Source organism: Pan paniscus, chromosome 8 (genome assembly GCF_029289425.2).
Source record: "Pan paniscus chromosome 8, NHGRI_mPanPan1-v2.0_pri, whole genome shotgun sequence".
In the NCBI taxonomy this organism is placed as follows: Eukaryota; Metazoa; Chordata; class Mammalia; order Primates; family Hominidae; genus Pan; species Pan paniscus.
Genome location: NC_073257.2, coordinates 58,503,776 through 58,530,641, shown reverse-complemented (window position 1 = coordinate 58,530,641; position 26,866 = coordinate 58,503,776). Strand labels below are relative to the sequence as shown.

The 26,866-nt window shown below is 41.7% G+C and overlaps 1 protein-coding gene across 2 annotated transcripts; it reads right to left on the bottom strand.

Moving 5' to 3' along the window:
• Positions 1-643: 643 nt before the first annotated feature.
• On the bottom strand, positions 644-26,637 carry LOC129393048 (arf-GAP with GTPase, ANK repeat and PH domain-containing protein 5-like). 2 transcript variants are annotated; one of them, XM_055092706.2, is made up of 8 exons: positions 25,273-26,637; positions 24,835-24,903; positions 22,471-22,539; positions 19,786-19,820; positions 12,133-12,233; positions 9,507-9,542; positions 6,160-6,211; positions 644-5,521 (listed from the first exon to the last, which is right to left on the bottom strand). In XM_055092706.2, exons 1-8 carry the CDS (start codon positions 25,376-25,378, stop codon positions 4,304-4,306), a joined length of 1,686 nt encoding a protein of 561 aa, XP_054948681.1. In that variant the 5' UTR covers positions 25,379-26,637; the 3' UTR covers positions 644-4,303. The 2 variants fall into 2 exon arrangements, with proteins under 2 accessions (XP_054948681.1, XP_054948682.1); XM_055092707.2 differs by lacking the exon at positions 9,507-9,542.
• Between the last annotated feature and the right edge of the window lie 229 nt (positions 26,638-26,866).

The following is a 26,866-nucleotide window of genomic DNA, read 5'->3' as shown; positions in this document are numbered from 1 at the left end:
AGTGGCAGTTGGAACAGGGGTCAAGGAGAGCCCTTGGGTTGGGTAATGTAGAGTATATTCACATTGCCATGCAACCAATCTCCGGAACTTTTTCATCTGACAAAACCAAAACTCTATATCCACTAAGCAACTTCCCATTTTCTCCCTTCCCCATGTCCCTGGCAACCCCTGTTCTACTTACTGTTTCTATTAGTTTGCTTACTCAGTCTGGACGCTTCACATAAGTGAAAGAACACCGTATTTGTCTTTTTCTAACTGGCTTATTTCACTTAGCATAATGTCCTCAATGTTCATCCATGTTGTAGCATGTGTTAGAATTTCCTTCTTTTTAAGGCTGAAGAATATTTTATTGTATGTATATACCACATTTTATCAATTCATCTGCCTATGGACAATTAGGCTGCATCCATCTTTTGATGAGTGTGAATACTACTGCTATAAATATCAGTGTACAAATATTTCTATGAGACCTTGCTTTCAATTATTTTGGCTATATACCCAGAAGTGATATTGCTGGATCATTTGGTAATTCTATTTTTAATTTTTTGAGAAACTGCCTGTTCTGTGCTGAGCAGGTCTATATAAACCTACACGCAAAGGCCAAGGAACCTGAGATACCAAAGAAAGAGGCTGACAAATCCAGTTTCTCAGAAAGAAACATTTAATAGGCATTTATGAACAGAAGCCAAGTCAGGGATGGCACCAAGATAAGATGGTGGATCCTTGCGCCATTACCCCCACCTCCCCGACCCAGGGCTTATATAGCATAGGGAAAGGGTAATGCGGGCTTCAGCAGGGATGTGTATGGCCAGACACGGTGGCTCACGCCTGTAATCCCAGCTCTTTGGGAGGCCAAGGTGGGCAGATCACCTGAGGTCAGGAGTTCCAGACCAGCCTGGCCAACATGGTAAAACCTCGTCTCTACTAAAAATACAAAAATTAGCCAGGCGTGGTGGCAGGCGCCTGTAATCCCAGTTACTCGGGAAGCTGAGGCAGGAGAATCACTTGAACCCAGGAGGTGAAGTTTGCAGTGAGCTGAGATTGTGCCACTGCAGTCCAACCTGGGAGACAGAGTGAGACTCGATCTCAAAAAATAAAAAATAAAAAATATTTTTTTAAAAAGATAAAATACAAATCGTAGATGAATTCTTGGAACTGGGATTAATCAGAACATGGCAGATTAGCATCCAAGATGGAATTGCTTTATTCTCATTCAAGGTTTCCCTCATTCTTCACTCTCCCCATGCTGGTCACCTTGCTGTTTGTTCCTCAAACACATATGAAATGCGTTTCTGTCTTGGCAGTCATCCTGCTACCTGTAATGTCAGCACTGCTTTCTGTTGTCCCTTCAGTCAGGTCACTGTTCAAATAGCTCTCTAGACAGGCTCTTCCTTATCATTCTACTTAAAATAGCCCCCAATCACTCTGTGTCCCTTTAGCCTGCTTCCTCTTCCTGCTATTTCATACTACCTGAAAAAATACTTGAACTTCCTAGAACATAAGCTCATAAAAGCAAGAACTGTGCTCCACCTCTCCTCTCCTCTACCCCAGCACTCAGAAGAGCAACAGAGTCAGCATCCAGTGAGTGTTCATGAATCAAGTCACTGCTTGGCAGAATTCAGCACTGGGACCACAGCCTCGCCTGTCTTCAACTCTTTCTCCTTCTGCTTTTCCTCCTCCCACTCTAGTAGCCACTCTTCTGGGGGCTTGTCCCTTAAATGATTAGTCCTTACCGACCTATTTTCTGTCCACTTTATCTGTTTTTGAGAGAGGGTCTCACTCTGTTGCCCAGGCTGGAGTGCAGTGGCATGAATATGGGTCACTGCAGCCTCCATCTCCTGGGCTCAAGTGATCTTCCTGCCTCAGCCTGCCATGCCATGTAACGGGCCACAGGCATGTGCCACCATGTCCAGCTAATTTCTTGATTTTTTTTTTTGGTAGAAATGCGTCTCACTTTATTGCCCAGTCTGGTCTTGAACTCCTACACTCGAGCAGTCCTCTCAACTTGGCCTCCCAAAGTGCTGGGATTACAGGCATGAGATACTGTACCTGGTCTTATTTTTTCTTTTCTTAAGATACAGGGTCTCACCATCTGGCCCAGGCTGGACTCAAACTGCTGAGCTCAAGTAATTCCCCCACCTCAGCCTCCGAAGTAGCTAGGACTAAAGGCATGAAACCACCATGCTTGGCTTGTCCAATTTCATTCTACACACTTTCTCGGTATTTCAACAGCTGCTGTTGCTCTTCATTCTGTAGCTCTACATCAGATTCATGCTCTAGTCCTGTATATCCAAATGATGACTAGAGGCTGCCGGCTCTGCTCTTTCAAAGGCACAATGAGCGTAGCCCATCTACAAAACTCTCCCTTTTCCAATCCAGCTTTCCCTCCTGCATCACCTATCTCTCTACATCTGGAACCATCGGCAGCTGCCTTCATAAGGCACCTCGGTCTGGCATTTGGAAAACCACCCTGTCTTGCCAGAGCCGCTTGGTCTTGGGTAGCAAAAGCTGTATGCAATCTAAATCAAGCTTTCAATCATGAGAAATCACATTCCTTCTTTTCCCTTTGTAATATACTCATGTGTTTTTTTTTTTCCTTTCTCAATAAGCAAATTGTACCACCATCTTATTCTGAGATGCTCCTTTTTAAAAGCTGTAGATCACATTAATGGAAGTGTTTACTGCTGGGAATATTTTCCATGTGCAATGATCTGTAACCCTCTTTTTCTTTTCTTTTTTTTGAGACCGAGTCTCGCTCTGTTGCCCAGGCTGGAGTGCAGTGGCACAATCTCCGCTCACTGCAAGCTTTGCCTCCTGAGTTCATGCCATTCTCCTGCCTCAGCCTCCCAAGTAGCTGGGACTACAGGTGCCCGCCACCATGCCCAGCTAATTTTTTTTTTGAGATGGAGTCTCGCTTGGTCGCCCAGGCTGGAGTGCAGTGGTGCAATCTCAGCTTATTGCAAGCTCCGCCTCCTGGGTTCACGCCATTCTCCTGCCTCAGCCTCCCGAGTAGCTGGGACTACAGGTGCCCGCCACCACACCTGGCTTTTTTTTTTTTTTTTTTTTTTAGCAGAGATGGGGTTTCACCATGTTAGCCAGGATGGTCTTGATCTCCTGACCTTGTGATCCGCCTGCCTCGGCCTCCCAAAGTGCTGGGATTACAGTTGTGAGCCACCACGCCCAGCCATGCCCAGCTAATTTTTTGTATTTTTTAGTAGAGATGGGGTTTCATGATGTTAGCCAGGATGGTCTCGATCTCCTGACCTGGTGATCAGTCCACCTAGGCCTCCCAAAGTGCTAGGATTACAGGTGTGAGCCACTGCGCCCAGCCGATCTGTAACCCTCTTATCTCAACTAGCTGACATGATTACTTCACATTCAGTTCAATTTATAAATTAAGAGAGGTGCCATGGGCCCGGCACGGTGGCTCACGCCTGTAATCCCAACACTTTGGGAGGCCGAGGCAGGTGGATCACGAGGTCAGGAGTTCAAGACCATCCTGGCTAACATGGTGAAACCACGTCTCTACTAAAAATACAAAAAATTAGCCAGGTGTGGTGGCAGGCACCTGTAGTCCCAGCTACCTGAGAGGCTGAGGCAGGAGAATGGTGTGAATCCGGGAGGCAGAGCTTGCAGTGAGCAGATATCACGCCACTGCACTCCAGCTGGGGCCACAGAGCAAAACATGGTCCAAAAATAAAAAATAAAAATGAAAAAGAGGTGCCATGTGTACAAAAATCAATGCATATTTATGAACTTTTTTCAAATATATTTTCACACATCTTATCTAAATACATAATACAGAAGCCTGTGTGACTTGGGCAATGTGGCCAGGAGGGCCTGAGACTAACACATCCACCTTGGCAAAAGGACATAAAATATGTCTTATGGTCAGAAAAATCAACATTTTGTGTATTAGTTTATGAAAAGTACTGAAAATGCTATTATAAGCTGAATTTGTGATTTCCTTTTGAAATTCTGAGTTATCTTTATTTTTCCCATTTTGTTTTTGCACCAAGGAGACTGCAGTCAAATAAAACAGATACTACACGCACTCGTCGGGGCAGCCGTACTGCAGAAGCACGTTGATGCACTCCTGGCTGGAGGCCTGCCGGGCGTAGGTCAGCGCTGTGTTCCCGTGGGCATCTCGGGTCATGACGTCCACCCCGTACCAAATCAGGAGCTGCGCCAGGACCACATTCCCCTTGCGGCAGGCCAGATGGAGCGCCGTGCAGCCATCTCCCTCCCCACAGGTCTCGTTCACCTCCTCACGGGAGCCATGTGCCAGCAGCAGGATGGCTGTCTACAGGTCCTCATCAGCGGTGGCCCGCAGCAGGTGCTGGCCCAGGGACAGATCAGTGCAGGGTAGTGGGGCCAGAAAGAGGTTCTCCTCATATTTGGAACGGATCCACCGTTCCTTCTCCTCCCTCGTGGACTTTATTGAGGGTTTTGTCCGCCCCTGGCTGCTCCCTTCCCAGATGCTGTTGGCTAGGTCATTGCCAATAGATGACATAACCTTCCTGAGCTCAACTGGCCAGTCATCCAGCTCCAGAGATCGCACACGGGAAAGGCGGGTGCCAAGACTGCGGTGGATTCCTGAGCATTCAATACACATGAGGACTCCCAAGTTCAAACTGGCCCACTTAGGATTCTGGGTCTCACAGTCCACACAGTGGGAGTTCCCACGCATGTTTTGGATCGACTGCAGGGCCATGGCCTCACTCTGGCTGGTCAGCTGGGACTTGCTTTTACTGCTCTCGCATGACTGCAGGCTGGCCAGGATCTGGCTCTGGATGGCTTGGACCCATGCATCCCGCTCCTCATACGTCGTGGCTTCAAAGTGCCACGTTTGGCCAGTGGCAGACACAATCATAAAGTTGTTGGTGCTTTTCTTCTTTAGGTGTTTCTTTTTATTGGCATGAGGAGAGGGGGGCGGGTTGAGCTTGGGGCTGGTGGTGCTGGAGATACTGGGGCTGAAGCATATGGAGTCACCTAGCCCGGTGTCCATGTCCTTGGATAGGCCATTGCTTTTAGAGCTGGAGATGGGTGCGCAGGCCGATGTGCCTAGGGATGGCCACTTTCCTGGGACTTTGATGGTAGATGTCTGAAGGTCAATCTCTTTTTTATGAATATTCTTCATATAATCACCTAAGCTTGAATAATAGGTGAGCACGCCATTGGAACACAGGGTGACATATTTCTTTTTCCATGTCTTCAGCCATTTCCCACTTCGCTTTAAGAGCATGCCCTGTTTAATGGGGATGGCTCTGCCCCTCCCGATGGTGTCAGCATGATTCTCTGGGGCTTTCCTCTCTTTGTCTGGGTCACTCCCTTTCTCAGATGTAAACAGGTTGGACCAGCGCATGGACCGCTTGCAAACGGGCGTGGGTGTGTTGGCAGTGGGAGGAACACTGAACTGAAGGTCCTCCTGGCTGGTGCTGGGAGTCGATGGAATGGAGGAGGAATAGTTATTTAAACTCCCACCTCCATTTCTTTTCTTCGTAATGTGCACAGTGGAAACCTGTGTGGAACAGAAGGAGGAATGGCTTCAAAAATTGGGTAGTGGCTTGCAGGGTCCTATAGACAGCTCACAATTACCTTTTAAAAAGATACATTTTCTGGGCCAGGCATGGTGGCTCACACCTGTAATCCCAGCACTTTGGGAGGCCAAGGTGGGTGGATCACGAGGTCAGGAGTTCAAGACCATCCTGGCCAACATGGTGAAACCCTGTCTTTACAAAAAAGAAAAAAGAAAAAAAAATTACCTAGGCATGGTGGCATATGCCTGTAATTCCAGTTACTCGGGAGGCTGAGGCAGGAGAATTGCTTGAACAGGGACCTGGGAGGCAGAGCCTGCAGTGAGCCAAGATCGCGCGATTGCACTCCAGCCTGGGCTACAGAAAGAGAGTCCATCAAAAAAAAAAAAATATATATATATATATATTTTCTGTTGTTTGGATAGTATATTTACTCATACTAGCTCACTAACTAAACAGAGCTGCAGATCAGTTCTTACTCCAGCACATTCTTTATACAACACTTAAGATGACTAAATGCAACATGAAATGGGGAAGATTTAAAAAAAGATGGCTTTGACTTCGGCATGAAACAGATACAAGTGTACGATGACAATACAACCTCAATAAAAGTGCCACTTACCGCAAATGAGTGTAACTGTTCATCAAGTGTCCTCAAAGATCTATCTGCATCTCTATAAAATAAGAAAGCGCATTACTTCAAAAACTGTTAATATCTTAGTATAATATTTGTTTAGTAAAATACTGCCTCCTGTGTGCTTTGGTGTTTACTTTACCAAAGCAGTTTTTACGAATTCTTCTCCTGGATCCTGACTTGCAGAGGCTTTCCTGACTTCTTCTTTCTCAGCACATCATGGCCTGTACCGTGAAGCCTTTTATATGATAACCAGTCAGAAATGCCCATGAGTGTTGGCTCTCCCTAACAGGCCATGGCAATAAACCAAACATATTTTCACTCTTCTAACCACACATTGAAACACAAGAATGTTCTACAAAGCAGTAGTAGTAAACTTTAATAAATGTAAATGTGATTCAGATTTCCTAGCTTCCTTTCTCTTTAGTTCTCTGTAGTATACTCTCATGATGTATTTATGTATTTTCTGCTGTTTGAATGACAAACTCATCTGCCTTTTTAAGAGGCCAGTCTTTGATGAACTTTAAACTTTGTAAAACTAATGCATTGTGCCTGTGTATAAACCAGTGGTTCTCCAAATGTGCTCTGTGGACCTCTCGGGATCCCGAAGACCCCTTCCAGAAGGCCTAAGAGGTCATAACTGTTATTTATTAATTTATTTTTTGAGACCAAGTTTTACTCTTGTTGCCCAGGCTGGAGTGCAATGGTGTGATCTCGGCTCATGGCAACCTTCGCCTCCCAGGTTCAAGTGATTCTCCTACCCCAGCATCCCAAGTAGCAGGGATTACAGGCACCTGCCACCACTCCTGGCTAAGTTTTGTATTTTTAGTAGAGATGTGGTTTCACCATGTTGGCCAGGCTGGTCTTGAACTCCTAACCTCAGGTGATCTGCTTGCCTCGGCCTCCCAAAGTGCTGGGATTACAGGCCTGAGCCACTATGCCTGGCCAACACTGTTCTGAATCATACTAATTAAACCTGAGAAAGCTGATGAAAAATTTTAAAAATTTGTGAAAGTAATACAAAGTCATTGCCTGCTTTTTCGTTGACACTTGCCATGATTGTATAAAAGCAAAAGTGGGTACAATGGCTGGTTTCTCAGCATAAATCAAGGCAGTGGTACCAATTACAATAGTAGTCATTCTATTCTTCACTGTCCCCTACAGGTAAAAAACACAGCCTGAATTTCTTAAGAATGTCTTTGATGAAGCAGTAAAAATTAATGTTGTTAAATCTTGACATGTCTCTAATATTCTGAATAAGTGGAAAGTTAACCAGAAGGGCTTTTTTTTTGTTTTTAAAGAATCCATGATTTAACTGTGAACTGAAAAATCACTTTTTTCACAGAACATCATTTTTATTTAAAAGTACAACTGGGCCAGCGCAGTGGCTCACGCCTGTAAAATCCCAGCACTTTGAGAGGCCAAAGCAGGCAGATGGCCTGAGCTCCTTCAGGAGTTCGGGACCAGCCTAGGCAACATAACGAAACCCTGTCCCTATCAAACATATAAGAAAATTAGCCTGGTGTGGTGCCACACATCTGTGGTCCCAGCTACACAGGAGCCTGAGGTGAGAGGATTGCTTGAGCTGAGATCATGCCAATGCACTCCAGCCAAGTGACAGAGTGAAACTCGGTCTAAAAAACCAGTTCAACTATCATTCTCAAAAATAAATGAAGTGAGAGGTTGTCACTTCAAGGGAAATACGTATTTGTTCCCAATGATAAAATTTAAGCTTTCCTGTGGACTTTGAAAAACTTGTTCCTTCTACTGTAGGCTTGGCAGCTTTTCAATACTTAAAGGCGTGTTAAAGTAAGATTGGTGGTTAAACTAAAAGCGATTTTTGACACAATAAAACATAAACCAATATATTCCAAGTAACTGATGCATGATATTATAAATGCAAGTATGGAGCAAAAGATCCATTTACTGTGCAAGAAAGATCAATGAGCACTGATGGAATAAATTTATTAATATGTAAAATGCCACCGTAACTAATTTAAGAAACCACCACTTGTGAAGTTTTGATTTAGTGTTAACAAATACCCACAACTGTCTGAAAACTTTAAAAATACACCTTCTACCAACTACATATTTGCATGAGGTTAGGTCATCTTATTGCTTCTTTTTTTCTTTTTTTGAGACAGAGTCTCTCTCTGTCACCCAGGCTGGGGTGCAATGGCGAGATCTCGGCTCACTGCAACCTCCACCTCCCAGGCTCAAGCGATTCTCCTGCCTCAGCCTCCCAAGTAACTGGGACTACAGGCATGCACCACCACGCCCAGCCATTTTTTGTACTTTCAGTAGAGGCGGGTTTTACCATGTTGGTCGGGCTGGTCTCAAACTCCTGACCTCAAGTGATCCACCCACCTCAGCCTCCCAAAATGCTGGGATTACAGATGTGAACCACTGCGCCCCACCAGCTTATTGCTTTTTTGTTTGTTTGTTTAGACAGAGTCTTGCTCTGTCACCCAGGCTGCAGTGCAATGGCACGATCTCAGCTCTCTGCAACCTCCGCCTCCCAAGTTCAAGCGGTTCTCCTGCCTCAGCCTCCAGAATAGGTGGGACTACAGGTGCGTGCCACCATGCCCAGCTAAGTTTTTGTATTTTTAGTAGAGACGGGGTTTCGCCGTGTTAGCCAGGATGGTCTCGATCTCCTGACCTTGTGATCCGCCCACCTCAGCCTCCCAAAGTGCTGGGATTACAGGCTTGAGCCACCGTGTCCAGCCTCTTATTGCTTCTTTAAAGCAAATTGCAAAGAAAGCTCTAGAGAATCCATTTGTCTCCTATTAAGCTCAACATGAGAGACTTTAAATAATATAAACACATGACACACTTTTTATTCAACTTTTTGTTGTAGAAAAGTTATTTTTCAATGAAAAATTTCTGTTAACAATACTGTTCTCAAGGAATATTTTCTGTTGTTATAACCTGGGTCATGGGTTACTACTGACATCTAGTTGGTAGAGGCCATGAATACTACTAAACTCTCTGCAATGCACAAGACAGTCCTCACAACAAAGCATTATCTAGCCCATAATATCAACAGTGGTAAGGCTGTGAAATCTAAACTAAAAATAGATTTTGAAAAAATTTCAATTGTGTAATTCTACCACACTAAATATCAATATAATCAATATAAACACATACTCTTTGAGATTCTCAATCATTTAAGAATTACGAGAGTCTTAAGGAACAAAGAAAATACAAATAATTTGCTTCGATATTTTAGTAGGCACAATACAGCTTATGATGTCTAGAGCTGTGACCTAACAGTGAGCTTGATATCTTGCAAAGTAATTAGCTAGAATAACAAGACAGGTTTCTAAAAAGCACACCTTTGTGTGATATGATGAGGTATCTCCAAGGTCACACTGTGGAAGGAAAAAAAATGTATAACAATAGATGTTATCATTTGTTAGGCCTGAAGACATTTTTTAAAAGGGGAGCAGAGGAAACTCTCCTAGCGGCCCTGAAATTCAAATCTTCTAGTTCAGAACAGTACCATAAGGGCACTTTGTTTTCATTTCTTTGTTTTTTACAAAAATATGAGAACCAAAATGCAAGGAAATATGCCGTTAGAAGACGCGTTTCTGTTGGTGATTACAATATATAAATAATAACAGATTTCCCTGTTATATGCTTTTCTACCCACGAAACCTTTCGTCCCATGCGATTTATTTTATGTATTTATTTATTTTTTGACCCAGAGTCCGTCTCTCTTGCTCAGACTGGACTGCAGTGGTGCCATCTTGACTCCTCACAACCTCCACCACCCAGGTTCAAGCGATTCTCATGCCTCAGCCTCCCAAGAAGCTGGGACTACAAGTTTGTGCCACTATGCTCAGATAATTTTTTGGGGGGCGGGGGGTGGATGGAGTTTCGCTCTTGTTGCCCAGGCTGGAGTGCAATGGTGTGATCTCCGCTCACCACAACCTCTGCGTCCCGGGTTCAAGAGATTCTCCTGCCTCAGCCTCCCAAGTGGCTGGGATTACAGGCATGTGCCACCACGCCCAGCTAATTTTGTAGAGTGAGGCTCAAAACAACTGAGGGAAGGCAAATCTCAATTCTACTGATAGGTCTACACAATATTAGCACTTTTTAAAAAGCCTGTAACATTAGCATGTGAGATGGATATGTCTATAGTGCTTCAAGTAGTTTTCATCTCTGAAATAATTTTAAAATCACAGAATTTAAAGTTACATGCTTGAAAGGACCAATGACCTCATGTGACATTTAATTCAACACTCGTTTTACAGATCAGGGAAACAGACCTTAAAACTGACTTGCCCAAGGTCCCACCAACTAGGAGCAGTTTCTTGTCCTAAACTCAAATTAAGCAGTGGCTCTCAAACTTTGCTGCACATTAAAATCGCCTGAGAAGCTTTAATATCTGCCTCATCTTCAACATGAGGCATTTTAATTGAATTAGTATTGGGTATGGCTTTGGGCATCAAGGTTCTTGGTAAACGTTTCCCAGGTGATTTCAATCAGCAGCAAAGTTTGGAATGATTGAGCTGGGGTGAAAATCAGAATCTTCTGGAATGCTTTTCTTCACAGAAAGATGCCTCACATCCATCCCGATTCTCCTAAAAGGCTTCTCAGTGCCTAGAGATAGAGGGAAAGTGGAGATGGGAAGACACATGTGTTTGCAGACTTGTATTTTGAAAAAAAACCTTGCATAAGTGATCTCAGCGAGTTCCACCTATCCCACTGACAACAGTGCACTACTGATTCATGATAAAACATTTTTCAAAATATCTTCTTGAAGCCAATTTGCCCTATTAATTTGTTCAATAACTTTATTTCACCAATAGTGAATACACCAAATGATTATTTCTCAAACTTGCTGGTGGCAAATTAAAACTTACTATACTCTCAAAAGTAGACTTCTAAAAAGTAGAATAATGAGGAAAAAAGCACGAAATTAGTTTCAGCAAAATTAATCTTCAAAGCTGCTTTTGAATTATATGCTAACATATCAAAATCTTTGGAACTCAGAAGAAGCCAGGGACTCTAGTCAAAGTAGTTTTTGTGTATGTGTGCTCAAAGATTTAAGAGACTTGGCTGACTACAGACATTTAGTGATTACTCAATAGGTCCCAAAGCTCAGGACTTGAGACAGAGTTTGAGTCCAGTTTTTGTTCGAAACACAATTTCCTCTCAACTATTGTTAAAAGGGAGGGAGGAAAGTGACATTATTATGAGTGTAAACTTGCCACTTTTAATTGAAGTAAAAGTTATTGACAATTGAATTAGCTAAAAAGGCTAGTGCATTTGAAACAAAATTGTTTATAAGCTAGTTATGTTTACAGAATGAAAAGTTAAATTAAAAATAAAGACATTAATATTCTAAATTAGCACTTTCCAAACTGTGTTCTAAAAATCAAGACTAATAACCCAAGGAGATGAGAATAATGTACACTGGACGGCCCCTGTGGAGCTGGTGGTGGTGTTGGTTGTTGTTCCTTTTAAAATAAACTTCATCTCAGGGTGCTCTCAAAGCGCATCTTTGTGGCCCACGAGGTGCTCATGCACAATGGGAGAAATTCAAATGCAGATACACTGTGGTGCCAGAAGAAGAAAAGCTGTTCCTTCTTCCAAGGATGATAATGTCCAAAGTAGTGCACACTGATTTAGGCCTATGATGCATTGAAAAACTAAGTTTCCACAAAATACATTCAATAAAGGGAACCTATCCTTCTCACTGTGTTCAACATTGTCTAAAGGCATAAAGGCATCAAAAAGAAACACTGTTTCTGGGATTGCTTCTTTGCTAACTGATTTTTCCTTCCACCACGACGTCTAAGATTAAAAGAGAAACTGATATTTAATATTTAGAATCTGGATATCCATATATGGTTGACTCCAATTTCTTAAACTGATTGCTGAAGAGGACAACCAAATGGCTGAAATAATTTTAGAATAAAGGAATCTGTCCCTCGGCAGCATAGTTGTACTCACGATATTATTGTCATTGTAAGATAATGCTGGCTGGCTGTGCTGTCATCAAGGAATATTGTCCAACACGAGCTGTATTGTCGACTGAAACGCTCAGTAGATACCTGAAGGGGAAGGGAAGTGTAAGTCAAACTTATCAAAGTGTATTTTTTTCTCAGTTAAAATGTCAAATGACAAAGCACTAAGATATGTCTTACACTCCATGAACTGCCTGAGTGTGGTATCATGTGCACTCTATAGAAAACCCATTGGAGGCTCTCAACTTCCAGAGATGATGTTTAAGACATGGGTTATAAAATGCTGCCCTTAATATGGTACCTGTCATCAAACCTAACAAGGATTTTATGAATTACCGTTAAAAATAATGGGAAAAGTTGGCTTCGCCGGGCGCGGTGGCTCACACCTGTAATCCTAGCACTTTGGGAGGTGGAGGCGGGCGGATCACGAGGTCAGGAGATCGAGACCATCCTGGCTAACATGGTGAAACCCCGTCTCTACTAAAAATACAAAAAATTAGCCGGGCGTGGTAGCAGGCCCCTGTAGTCCCAGCTACTCAGGAGGCTGAAACAGGAGAATGGGGTGAACCCAGGAGGCGGAGCTTGCAGTGAGCCGAGTTCGAGCCACTGCACTCCAGGCCGGGAGACAAAGTGAGACTCCGTCCCAAAAAAAAAAAAAAAAGAAAAGTTTAAAATAAGATTTCATTTTTTTTCTACAGCAATAAAAAGCAGCCGAGAATTTCTATTACTTACTTACTTAATTAATAAATTTATTTATTTTTGAGACGGAGTCTCGCTCTGTCGCCCAGGCTGGAGTGCAGTGGCGCGATCTCGCCTCACTGCAAGCTCCGCCTCCCGGGTTCACGCCATTCTCCTGACTCAGCCTCCTGAGTAGCTGGGACTACAGGCGCCCGCCACCATGCCCGGCTAACTTATTGTATTTTTAGTAGAGACGGGGTTTCACCGTGTTAGCCAGGATGGTCTCGATCTCCTCACCTCGCGATCTGCCTGCCTCAGCCTCCCAAAGTACTGTGATTACAGGCGTAAGCCACGGCGCCCAGCCCTTCTATTATTTATTTACTACGATAAAATGTAGTGTATTAAATAATCCTGCTACAAGAGCATTTTATTGCAGTGAATACAAGACTAATGCATTTACTAAATTACTAATCCTAAATGTATTATTTCAGGTGATATTGTTACAAAAGAAGTGTTTCAGATTCAGAGGCTCTGTGTGCCTGGGCTGCTAGGCCACCAACAATTGAGGAAGCCATAGGTTTCTCTAGTCCTATTTTCTTATGTGGAGGATAAAAAGAGTATCACTTAAATATTCTCTCACACCCCGAAAACAAATGACAACTTAAAAAATCTAACTTTCACTTCATGTTTAAATAAGACTGCCAAGACATGACTCAAATGAGACTCTCAGAGAATACTTTGCATTCACTTCAAAACTTGATCAATTTCATTCTATAAATCATCTGACCTGCACCTAGCCATTTTCCTGCTCTACCCCTGCTCTCTGCCTAGAATACTGCTTTTCTCTTTCCTTGCTTCAGCAAGCTCGACTCCATGTACCCTCTTGGATCTCTTTGTCGGCAGCCACACCAAAAAATGTATTTTTATACACTAATTAGTTGAATTCACCACTGCTTACAAGATGCTAATTCCTGCAGAGTATTCCCCTCATGAGAAAGTATGCCTCTCCATAAGAGTAAGGGAGGGCCCTTACTCTTCCTACCTCCAGCTGCTGAGCATAGAATTTTGAGTAAATCCAAAACTTCGACAAGTGTTTGACAATTCAGTTATCATTTGGAAGGTAAGTCTTACTACATTTAATTACAGCAAAAACACTACTAACAGTTTACTGTTTATAGGTATTATTTAAGATAGTCACAAAATAGAAACAAATAATCTAACGTCAGTCAGCATAAATGAGAGTATGAAATTTTACCATGTTTAACAAGAAATGGAAGGGGTTACTTAGTAGTTTTAAGGTTTAATGACAAAAACTAGAAAATAATCGTACCTAGTAATTTAGTAAGTCAAAACCAAAGCCTTACCATCAAAGGTGCAGTACCCATTGGATGCGGATGCCCGCGCACTGACTTCTTCTGCTGTACCTGCTGCCTCTCATTTTAACCCACTAAAAATACTAAAGTTGTTTTCCTTGTAGACATCTTTCACCTCCTTGGTTAGGTCTATTCCAAAGTATTTTATTTTATTTTAGTTTATTTTTGCAGCTATCAGAAAAGGGGTTGAGTTCTTGGTTTGATTCTAAGCTTGGTCGCTTCTGGGGTATAACAGAGCTACTGATTTGTGTACATTAATTTTGTCTCCTGAAACTTTGCTGAATTCATTTATCGGTTCTAGGAGCTTTTTGGAGGAGTCTTTAGGGTTTCCTAGGTATATGATCATATCATCATCAAACAGCAACAGTTTGACTTCCTCTTTACTGATCTGCATGCCTTTTATTGTTTTCTCTTGTGTGATTGCTCTGGCTAGGCCTTCCAGTAGTATGTTGAATACAAGTGGTGAGAGTGGGCATCCTTGTCTTGTTCCAGTTCTCGCGGGGAATGCTTTCAACTTTTCCCCCTTTCAGTATTATGTTGGTTGTGGGTTTGTCATAGATGGCTTTTATTACATTGAGCTATGACCCTTGTATGCTGATTTTGCTGAGGGTTTTAATCATAGAAGGATGCTGCATTTTGTCAAATGCTTTTTCTGCATCTGTTAAGATGATCATGTGATTTTTTTGTTTTTAATTCTGTTTATGTGATGTATCACATTTATTGACTTGTGTATGTTAATCCATCTCTGCATCCCTTGTATGAAACCCATTTGATCATGGTGGATTATCTTTTTTTTTTTTTTGAGATGGAGTCTCGCTCTGTTGCCCAGGCTGGAGTATGCAGTGCGGTGATCTTGGCTCACTGCAACCTCTGCCTCCGAGGTTCAAGCGATTCTCCTGCCTCAGCCACCTGAGTAGATGGGATTACAGGTGAGTGCCACCACGCCTGGCTAACTTTTGTATTTTTAGTAGAGATGGGGTTTCACCATGTTGGCCAGGCTGGTCTCGAACTCCTGACCTCATGATCCGTCCGCCTCAGCCTCCCAAAGTGCTGGGATTACAGGTGTGAGCCACCGTGACTGGCCGGATTATCTTTTTGATATGCCGTTGGGAACTACAAAACATTGCTGAATGAAGTCATGGACACAAACAAATGGAAAGACACCCCATGCTCATGAATGGGTAGAATGAATATTGTGAAAATGACCATACTGCCAAAAGCAATCTACAAATTCAATGCAACTCCCATCAAAATACCACCATCCTTCTTCACAGAACTAGAAAAAACAATCCTGAAATTTATATGGACCAAACAAGAACCGGCATAGCCAATACAAAACTAAGCAAAAACAACAAATCTGGAGGCATGACATTACCTGATTTCAAACTATACTATAAGGCCATAGTCGCCAAAATAGCACGGTACTGATATAAAAATAGGCACATACACCAATGGAACAGAATAGAGAACCCAGAAATAAACTCAAATACCTATAGCCAACTGATTTTCAACAAAGCCACCTAAAACATAAAGTGAAGAAAGTAAACCCTATTCAACAAATGGTGCTGGGATAATTGGCAAGCCACATGCGGGAGAATGAAACTGGATCCTCAACTCTCACCTTACACAAAAATCAACTCAAGATGGATCAAGAACATAAATCTATGACCTGAAACCATAAAAGTTCTAGAAGATAACATTGGAAAAACCCGTCTAGACACTGGCTTAGGCAAAGACTTCATGACCAAGAACACAAAAGCAAATGCAACAGAAACAAATAGGTGAGACTTAACTAAAGAGCTTCTGCACAGGAAAAGGAACAATCAGCAGAGTATACAGACAACCACAGAGTGGGAGGAAATCTTCACAGTCTATACATCTGACAAAGGGCTATTATCCAGAATCTATGAGGAACTCAAACAAATTACAATTACAAAAATATGGAACCAGCCCAAATGCCCATCAATCAATGAGCGGATAAAGAAACTGTGATATACATATACATATATATATATATATATATATATATGAGGAATACCACCTCAGCCATAATAAGGAATAAATTCATGGCATTCCCAGCAACCTGGATGGAAGTAAGACTATTATTCTAAGTGAAATAACTCAGCATGGAAAACCAAATATCATGTTCTCTTTCATACGTGGGAGCTAAGCTATGAGGAAGCAAAGCCATAAGAATGATACAATGGACTTTGGGGACTTGGGGGAAAGGCTGGGAGGAGGGTGAGGGATAAAAGACTACAAATTGGGTTCAGTGGATACTGCTCAGGTGATGGGTGCACCTAAATCTCACAAATCATCACTAAAGAACTTAGTCATGTCACCAAATGCCACCTGTTCCCCCAGAAACCTATGGAAATAATAAATAAATAAATAAAGTACAGCATTTTTCTCAGCAAACATAAAATAAAACAAAGACTAAAGTTCATATTTTTCACTCTCGTTTTGGGCAGGACAAATTTTAGATAAGTTTTTAAAGAATTAGTAACTTTTTTCCTTTTTCCGAGACACGGTCTCCCTTTGTTGCCCAGGCTGGAGTGCAGTGGTGCAATTATAGTTAACTGCAGCCTCAAACTCCTGGGCTCAGGCGATCCTATGCCTCAGCCTCCTGAGTAGGTAATACGAAAGGTGCATGCCACCAGGCCTGGCTAATTTGTTATTTAACCTTTCTGTAGACATGAGGTCTTGCTATGTTGACCAGGCTAAAAATGAACAAATCTTAATTAACTTAAATATTTCTAACACTTTGGGCATTCAGGAAAACAGCTCCATCTATGTTGTGAAGTAATGGGAAGCATATGGCAGTGGATAAACTTTGAATGAAAATATTAAACAAGGCCTTAGGAGAAAAGTGTAATATGCTTATTATAGATACATTAATTTAAAAAATTCTCTGGCTTGATATCATTATACTCAAATTAGACTTTGATTTAAACATAGGTCCTAAATTTGGATTAAATATAATAGATTGACCACAAATTTATTTCGTCTCCCTCCGGAAGCCTCATTAGTCATAAAATAAAGGTTACGCCCATGACCAGCACAGAAGGTTGACAGAGATAATTTTTAATAAATGCTGAGACATAAAAAGTAGATAAAGGAGTGGTAAATAACACAGAAACACAACTTTGGTGACTACAGAAAGTGACTGGAACAGAAGCGAGCCAGTTTGTCTTGCAGAACTAAAGGCAGGTTGTGAACTTACAGGCAAATGGCACTTTGGAAAGTAGGGTAAAATGTAAAAAAAAAAGCCAGCAAGGTCAGTTGCAAATCTCTAACTAGAGCCCCAAGTCCACCTGTCCTTCCATCTGACAAGAAACTTAGATGTGTGTTCTCTGGATATATCAAACCTGAGAATTTCTGGCTCAGAGATACCATGGCTTAAACCTGAGATATAAAGAAAACTGTACACCAAAAATGGAACTCCAACTTTCTTCGCTAACTCTGCTTTTCCTTTCCAGGCCTGCTTTTACTTTCCAGGCAGAAAATTGGGAGATCCTTCTCAGAAGAAACTGAAATGTCTTCAATAAAGATCCCCAGATAATACACTGAGGTCTCCCAAATGAAAAGCTAGTCAGGCTTCTAAGGCCTCACACTGAGTGCTATCAGTTAACAGAAATCCTGCTTCCAAATAAAGCAGGCCAGGGACCACCACACATTGGAGGGAAGCCTCCAAGAAAAGAGATCAAAACAATAGAAAAAAGGAATTGATAGGACCAGTCAAAATCAGGAGCAAAACTTAAAAAAAAAAAATCTTAAAACACTCTCAAAAAATATAAAATTCAATAGAAATAGTAGAGGATAAAGTCACAGAATATCCCAGAACTAGAATAAAAAGACAAACTGAAAAAAATAGAAGGGGAAAAATTAAAAATCAATGCAGGTGTACTGGTCTAAGCAGCCTAGCATCTGAATAACAAAACTATCAGTAAAAAAGTAACAGAGAAAATAAAAAAGAATTCTCAAGAAGAGATAGTCTGCAGGTTTAGTAGCCTCAATAAAATGAAAAGATCCCCAACAAGCTGTTATAAAATTTCAGAACCTTAGAGAGAGAGATTCTAAAAAGCTTCCGCAGATAACTAAAACCTGGTTGTAAATAACGTATCCCACACTGGCAATAGATTCAAGAACAACACTGTAATAAGAGCACAACTGCAAAATGTCTTCAGAACCATACAATTTAGATTCAACCTAGAGGTGTACTCTCTATCAAAGAGAAGGGTTTTTAACATCTCCACCTAGGAAAATGTGTTCAAGTACAACTAGAGACGATAACAGGACAGAAGGAAACACAGAATCTAGGACTCAGGCGATCCCACACAAGACAGCAGTTACGTGAGATCCCAAAAGACTTTAAGGAGTTAGCCCAGAAAAGCAGACATCGAGCATATCTAGGGAAACCCACGCTATATTGAACTAGGATGACAAAAGGCCAAAGAAAGTTGCCCCCCACACAGACATAAAAAGGAACAGATGTGTTTTCGCAGATGGAAAATATCTTTGAAAGGCATGTGATAAATGCTACAATACTTGGGGGAAAAACAGCTGTTAGAAAATAGGCAAATGAATATACTCAGAAAATTAGCTTCATGCTAAAAAATAATGGATGTGAAAGCAAACAGAGCACCCAGAGGCTACTTAACGATATTTGGATAGATAAACTAACGTAGGCTAGGAAAAAAGAAGATCCAGGAGAACTGCAGAAGTGCTCAGATTTCAGAACTGTTTCAGAGACAGGATGAAGGACATGGAATGCAGAGGCACAGTGAAAACACCATATGACTTAGCAGTGAATAATATTTGCAGAGTCATAATCATGTAAATATTACTGATTTAATTAAAAAGTGTGCTACAATTGGAAGAAACACAGGGAGAAACATAAGATCATGGTGTAGCGGGGAAGGTACGCTTTTACCTGCTGTGATAGAAAGTCAATAGACAGTGCTGGCAATTAACTTAGCTATTCTATTTTTGTTCTTTCATTAAAAATAAGATTAAATATTTAAGGCCCTTTTTTTTTTTTTTTTTTTTTTTTTTTGAGACAGAGTTTCGCTCTGTCGCCCAGGCTGGAGTGCAATGGCGCGATCTTGGCTCACTGCAACCTCTGCCTCCTGGGTTCAAGTGATTCTCCTGCCTCAGCCTCCTGAGTAGCTGAGATTACAGGCATGCACCACCACGCCCGGCTACTTTTGTATTTTTAGTAGATACAGAATTTCACCATGTTGGTCAGGGTTGTCTCAAACTCCTGACCTCAGATGATCAGCCTGCCTCGGCCTCCTAAAGTGCTGTGATTACAGACGTTAGCCACCATGCCCAGCCTTAAGGCAGATCTTTTGAACCAGACTATTGAAATTTAACTTAAATGTCAGAAATCTTTAAAAGGTGGACACGCTAAGCTAAACACTTTTCTGGATAAATTTAATACTCAGGAAAATAGAAGAGATTTAGAAAATCCACAAAAAGAGGTCCATGCTACCACCGCCAGGTCCACATTGTAATTTAAAGAAATCAAGAGAGACATCCTTTTATGTCAAGCTATCAATTTCTTAACTATTTGAGTGTTTACTTACATAGTTTGTACAGTTGCTTCTTCTTATTTCTACAACTAAGAATAAAAAAGAAAACTGGTCACTTCTGATACAAATACCATAAAATAAAAGTAGTTGTTAACATCTTACTGATTACTCCTATGTAAAATGAGACAAAATTCCATTTAAAAAATAATTTTCAATAATTTATAATTTAAATTACCTGGCATGATTAATTTCATAAGTCAAATCTAAAAACTTAGTTTTTCATTTAGTTTACTTTTTGTTTCTATTACATACAAATGAAAGAATCCTCATGTACAAAAGAAAAGGGCAAAAAAATTAGGCCAGATGAAAAATTTAGCTAATAAAAAGTTTAACTGTTGCATATATGAGCCATGATCCATTAGTATTCTCTCATTCTGCATTTACACATAGCTTACTTTAATTATCAGACTCTAAGAGCTAACAGCTCTAAGAACTACTTCCTGACCAGACACCTATCTCTAGATGCAACAGAATCCCTGTAAGCATCTTGAACCACACTTAGTGGTTATCTACTAATATGTCACTAAAAACAAAACAAAATTAAAAAACGGTCATTACACAACTGGAAAGTAACCTATCTTAAATTTTTTTTTTTTTTGAGATGGAGTCTCACTCTGTCACCTAGGCTCGAGTGCAGTGGCGGGATCTCAGCTCGCTGCAACCTCTGCCTCCCAGGTTCAACCAATTCTTCAGCCTTAGCCTCCTGACTAGCTGGGACCACAGGCATGTGCCACCATGCCTAGCTATTTTTTTTTTTTTTTGTATTTTTAGTAGAGACAGAGTTACACTGTGTTAGCCAGGATGGTCTTGATCTCCTAACCTCGTGATCCACCCACCTCAGCCTCCCAAAGAGCTGGGATTACAGGTGTAAGCCACAGAGCCTGGCCTAAATTTTGATGTTAAAATGAGTATACAAACCTAATTGGACATGGTGTCTGCAGCACAAAAAATCACTTTTTTTTTTCCCTAAAAAGAGGCCAGAATAATAAAAGCCCCAAGAGGGACTTGGGCCATGCTTTGTTTCCTACACTGCCTCTGCCTTTGATGCTGGAAGGGCCTTGTAGGCAAAAGTTCCTACCACTGAAGAGTGAGGGACATGGAATAGCTTTTCTTTTACTGCTTCCATGCTCTCTAGGTGTGAGAAGCCCATGGCTCTGGAAGGAACTGGGGAATACAATTCTGATATGTTTTGGATATGTTGCCCCTCCAAGTCTCATGTTAACATGTGACCCTTAATGTTGGAGATAGGGCCTAGTGGGAGGTGTTTGGGTAATGGCAGTGGATTCCCTATGAATGGCTTGGTCCCATCCCCATGGTAATAAGCAAATTCTCATTATGGTAATTTAAAAGACTGTGGTACTGGCCAGGCGCGGTGGCTGAAGCCTGTAATCCCAGCACTTTGGGAGGCTGAAGCGGGTAGATCACTTGAGGTCAGGAGTTTCAGACCAGCCTGGCCAACATGGTGAAACCCTGTCTCTACCAAAAATACAGAAATTAGCCAGGTGTTATGGTGCCCACCTATAGTCCCAACTACTCGGGAGGCTGAGGCAGGAGAATTGCTTGAACCTGGGAGATGGAGGTTGTAGTGAGCCAAGATCGTGCCATTGCACTCCAGCCTGGGCAACAGAGTAAGACTCCATTTCAAAAAAAAAAAAAAAAGAGTGTGGTACCTTTCCCCTTCCCCTCTCTCCTCCCTCTTTCACCGTGTGGAAACACCTGCTTCCCCTTTGCCTTTTATCATGATTGTAAGTTTGCTGAGGCCCTCACCAGAAGCAGATGTTAAAGCCATGTTTGTACAGCCTGAAAATCTTTGAGCCAATTAAACCTCTTTTTGTTATAAATTACCCAGCCTTAGGTATCTCTTTATAGTAATGTAAAAAATGAAGACAAATTCTAACCAGAAATAACTGACTCAAGATGGGCAAAGTCTACTCAAAGTATAAAAACAAAGGTTACAAACTCCCGTGTTTTACTGTGCTGCATTACTTCGCATATTATTATAGAACCCTCACTTGTATTCTTGCTGTTTAAGTCAACTGGAAAACTTGGCTGTGTATGGCTTGTTGGCAAATAAATGAGGATTTAACATAACATTAAGGGAAATAAGCAGGAGTAGGGCATGTTTAAATTTACATTACATCAAATGAAAAAGTTAATAACCTAAAACTTTTGAGTAGCATGAACTTGGATGTGGTAAATGAATGTGGTCAGAGGACTGTGTAAGAGGAGGCCCAAATCACAGATTCAATCCCTGATGATAAACAACTATGTTTTTTAAATTGTTTAAATGAAAACCAAGCTGAAGCCTAAGTTCTATCATTCATCTTTAAAGTGTACTTTTTGGAGCAAGGGAAAAGGGATTATAAATAAAAATAAATCCATTAATTATAAATAAAGATAAATCCAAGAATTATAAAGAGAAATCCATGACTCCTCCATCACATGACAAATTAATTGTGTTGATAAAAAGATGGCAAAATGTATAAACAAAAAGGTTACACGTTTTCACTAACATCATAACAACTAAAGGAAAGTATATCACATATTAAAATGAGACAAGTGAACATGTGAAAAGGTGAAAAATTTAAACCAATATGAGTTTTTCTAAATACTTTCTATAACCTGATCAAACAAGAGCTTTTATTCTTTCTCTTGGCGGAAAAAACAATGTCGTCTCACCATCTGTTTGAGAGTTCCTCTGGAATATTGTGCTTGCCTCTGGATTGGCAGAAGGGTTAAACTCCAAAGCTATATGCATAGAGGAAGAAAAGAAAAAAAGATGTAATCATTGATAAAAATTTATCAACTCGTTTATTCGACTGCTACATTTAGGCTATTTCACTATCTCTACTTTGATTCTTATCCATTGAAATGAATGTATAGACATAAGATAGAGCCAGGCAAGATGGCACATGCTTGTAGTCCCAGCTACTCAGGAGGCTGAGATGGGAAAATCACTTGAACCCAGGTCAGGAAGTTGAGGCCAGCATGAGTAACATAATGACACCCTCCTTTATTTAAAAAAAAAAAAAAAAAAAAGAAGAGGTAAATATTGGCTTTGAGTTGTGTAAAATCAACTTTGCATAAAATAAATCAAGATGGCAGTAAGTTTTAAAAGACAGGTCTGTTTTATAGGCAAAATATAAGATGTATTCTAGAGTTTTTAAAATTTTTAAAAAGTAAATTCATCATATCTGTCACTTCCATTTCATTCTGAGGACACAGAACCTTAGTTCTCTTGAGTAGCTGTCTTCCATAGTCATGTGATATCTCTAAGTTTTCATTTCTTCATTAGCAATACATAGGGAGAACATACACAGGACTTATTTGTATTGGAAAGGGCCAAGTGAGACATACATAAACTGTGTTGTAATCCTAAAGAATGACAATAAAGAGCCATTTTTGGGCTCTCATCCAACACTACCCATCTACTAACTGGTGTGTAACATCCATCAGGCTTTCCTAACATCACCAAGCAGAGTATAAGTTTACACAAGTACTTACATGCTTTGTATATAAAGGTACAATCAATTAATTCACGTAATACATTTGTTTATTCTAAAGCAATCCTTAAATATCTTGAAATGTGAAGATAGTACTTCCAAGTTACAAAGTCACACTCATAATGAGTCTTAATTATCCTACCTCTTTAAAAATTAAGAGCCCAACCAAAGTTTAAATAGAAGAGCTATAAGACATTTCCTCTACAGTAATGAAATCTCTAGCATTTAAATGAAACCAATAAGCCAACTGGATTTAATATGTTTATGATGCAATGTTTTCTATTTTGAAAATTTCAGTTTTTATTCAAGAACCATATTATTACCCAGAATTACTTTTACTTAGATTCATCTCTTTGCAAAATTTTAGAGGCAAACCAACTAATTGTTTTCTCTTTTCTACCGGCTCCCATCCCCTGCCTCTGCCAGCAGTGTAGACACTAAAAAACTCCAACTTTCTTTCCTTTTTTTTTTGTGAGACGGAGTCTCGCTGTGTCACCCAGGCTGGAGTGCATTGGCGTGATCTCTGCTCACTGCAACCTCCACCTCCCAGGTCCAAGCAATTCTCCTGCCTCAGCCTTGTGAGTAGCTGGAACTACAGTCATGCGCCACTACGCCCAGCTAATTTTTGTATTTTTTTTTTAGTAGAGACAGCGTTTCACCATGTTGGCCAGGCTGGTCTCGAACTCCTGACCTCAGGTGATCCGCCTGCCACAGCCTCCCAAAGTGCTGGGATTACAGGCGTGAGCCACCAAGCCCAGCCAAAACTGTGACTTTCTTATCTTTGAACAAGATGCTATTGTCAGGAGGGGAAGGGACAAAGGGGGAGCCACGGCAACAAACACTCTTACAGGGAAGGTCTGACATTTTAACCTGCAATCTTTATATTACACATTAAAAGTCTACATTGACGTTTCATGTCTTTTGAAAGTTTTGACCATGAACCAATCCCCACCTCTCTTTTAGAACAAGGAGGTAAATAAAGTCTGTTAAGTCACCAGAATAAATCTGGAGACACATTTTCTGTTAAAGTAAGAATTTTAAAGTAATCAGAGCCTCATAGGTAAACTCCTTTGAGAAACCCCAAACACACACACACAACCATTTTTCTGCAGCCCCGGCTGTGACATTTCACACCTTTCACAATTATTTTAAGCACTCTCCTTTTTTCTTTTTCCTTCTGTGTTCAAATTACAGTTAGAAGAAACTAAGCAGCTTCTATCAAGGTGACTTAAAGCAGCCCATTAAGAATACCATATAGCCTCTCCCATGGCAACCTCCATTCTGATTTTAAATAAGAAATCCCCAAATATTTGAATAGGAACTGTCCTGAGATTTGGCTACTTTAACAAACGAAACAATTAGGCACTTACCTGGTTCCTTCACTTAGGTACCATCTGGATAGGTACAAAGAAAAAATAAGATGGGTACTGAAAAGTTGGGATATTTGAGTTTTTATTGAGAAAAGGAGGAGAATAGCTCAAAGAAGCCTAAACAAAGTCCCACAGGATAATAAACAGAGCTACAGACACTGTTGTCTCACCATCTGTTTGAGAGTTCCTCTGGAATATTGTGCTTGACTCTGGATTGGCAGAAAGGTTAAACTCCAAAGCTATATGTATCGAGGGAGAAAAGAAAAAAGATATAATCATTTATAAAAATTTATCAACTCATTTATTCAACTGCTGCTTATTCGACAAGAGCCATAAATAAATGGTCCCATGCCAGCCTGGGAGAATGAGATGAGAGAGCAAGAACTGGGCGATTGGGAGGGGAGGCGAAAAGAAACTGACTGGACTCGGTGGGGAAAGACTAAGGGGTGGGAATTCAAGGCAGAGCCAGCTTTTATTCCTGGCCAGCCCCCGGGAAAGCTGGCTACAAGCAGAAAGGAGCTCGAAGTGGGGGATGCCTCAAAGGGAACCTTGGGGACAGCAGCAGCCAGAGGCAAACCAAGGGTAGATGGCACCTATCACCTCCTTACCTTCAGGCATCTCCCGGTCATGAATGTGGTGCATGTGGAGGTCCTCACCAACTTCAACAGTCACCTCAGCAGGCTGTACAGCAGCAGCCATGGGCGCTTCTGCCATCCTGTCCCCAGCTCCTGCCTCATAGATTTCAGATTCAGAGGGACACACCGACCCCTGTTGCTGGTCAAACTCGAGGCTGACGCTAGGGTGCACACGACAGGTCAGTATGTTCCCTATGGGGCGCCTCTACTGTCTGCCACCACCTGTGCCTCTGCTCACAGCTTTGGCCACGCACTCCCGCTGTCCTAGGCCGAGGCTATGCTGCACCTGCAGAGATGGTTTTCCCGCTCCTCGCCTGCCCACCTCACAGCGCGGCCCCGGGCACCAGCCCCGGCCCCAGCCACGGCCCCAGCTAGGGCTGCGGGCCAAGGCCCGCACCCTGCTGCCTCCCCTGAGTTGACTTGTCTGGGAGGGTGAAGACCAGCCGGCTTATTTAATAGGTTGTGAACCCAACAAACGCTGAGAGACACAACAACTGCCTGAAGAGAGAACAGACGGAGCTCCTCCTCCTTCTGTAGTCACCTACAGACTGAAGCCCACTGGTCCCAGGTGGGAGCCCAGGCATGTGGCACACAATGCCCCACCCCACACTTCACAATGCCCTCCCCGACAGCTCACAGTGCCCCACCCTGCCTGCCACCCCTCCCCAACAGCTCAGAATGCCCCTGCCTTGGCTGCCCCACCCTGTGGCTTATGATGCTGCTGCTCTCCTGGCCCCTCGTGCAGTGCCAGTGGGACTAAGGTTTTCATTCATCACCAGCTTCCTGAGATTTTAGTCCTAAGAAAAGCACAGGGTAGTTCATTACTTGAAGCCATCTTCCTCTATGAGTTCTATACAAAGCCTCAGTAGAGTGGGTCCCATTAGCAACCAAGTTGAACAAGTTTTCTTTGCTGACTGAATATAGATACACCTGAATTGTTGACTGCTTTTGTAACTAAACACTCCTCTCCTGTCTTCCAACGAGTGGTCATTTTTGTCCGCAACTTGACCACAGCAATCCCTGGGGCCCTAGCTCTACTCTCAATAAAGAGTTATGGCTGTGTGTTTTGAATGACACCTTAGGACCCATCCTGCCTCCACCTCCTTCTCCATAAAATAGAAACCTAACTTGTCCCTCCAAGCTCTGAAATGCTGAAACTTACCAACTCCCTTTTCTCCCCACTATTTCTTCCTTCCATGGCAGGGACTTTCAGATTTTCTTTCTTTTACTAACAAGGCACTAAGCATGATTTTCTCATATAAAATCGAGAGCCATAAAGTGGCTTACCACAGTCCTATTTCAATAAAGATGAATACTCGACATCTGGCAAGTAGTGTGTGCCTGACATTGTGCTATGCTCATTTAACCCTCAGAAACAATGTCATTTTACAGATTTTACTGAAGGAGTTGAGATAGAGAAGGTAAGTAACCTCCCCAAGGTTACATGGCTGCTAAGGGTGGGGCCACAATTTGATCCCAGGTAGTCTGAATTCCCCAATTCCGAAGCGTGATTATCGGAAAGCACATTAGTCTGTTTCACACTGATATAAAGAAATACCTGAGGTTG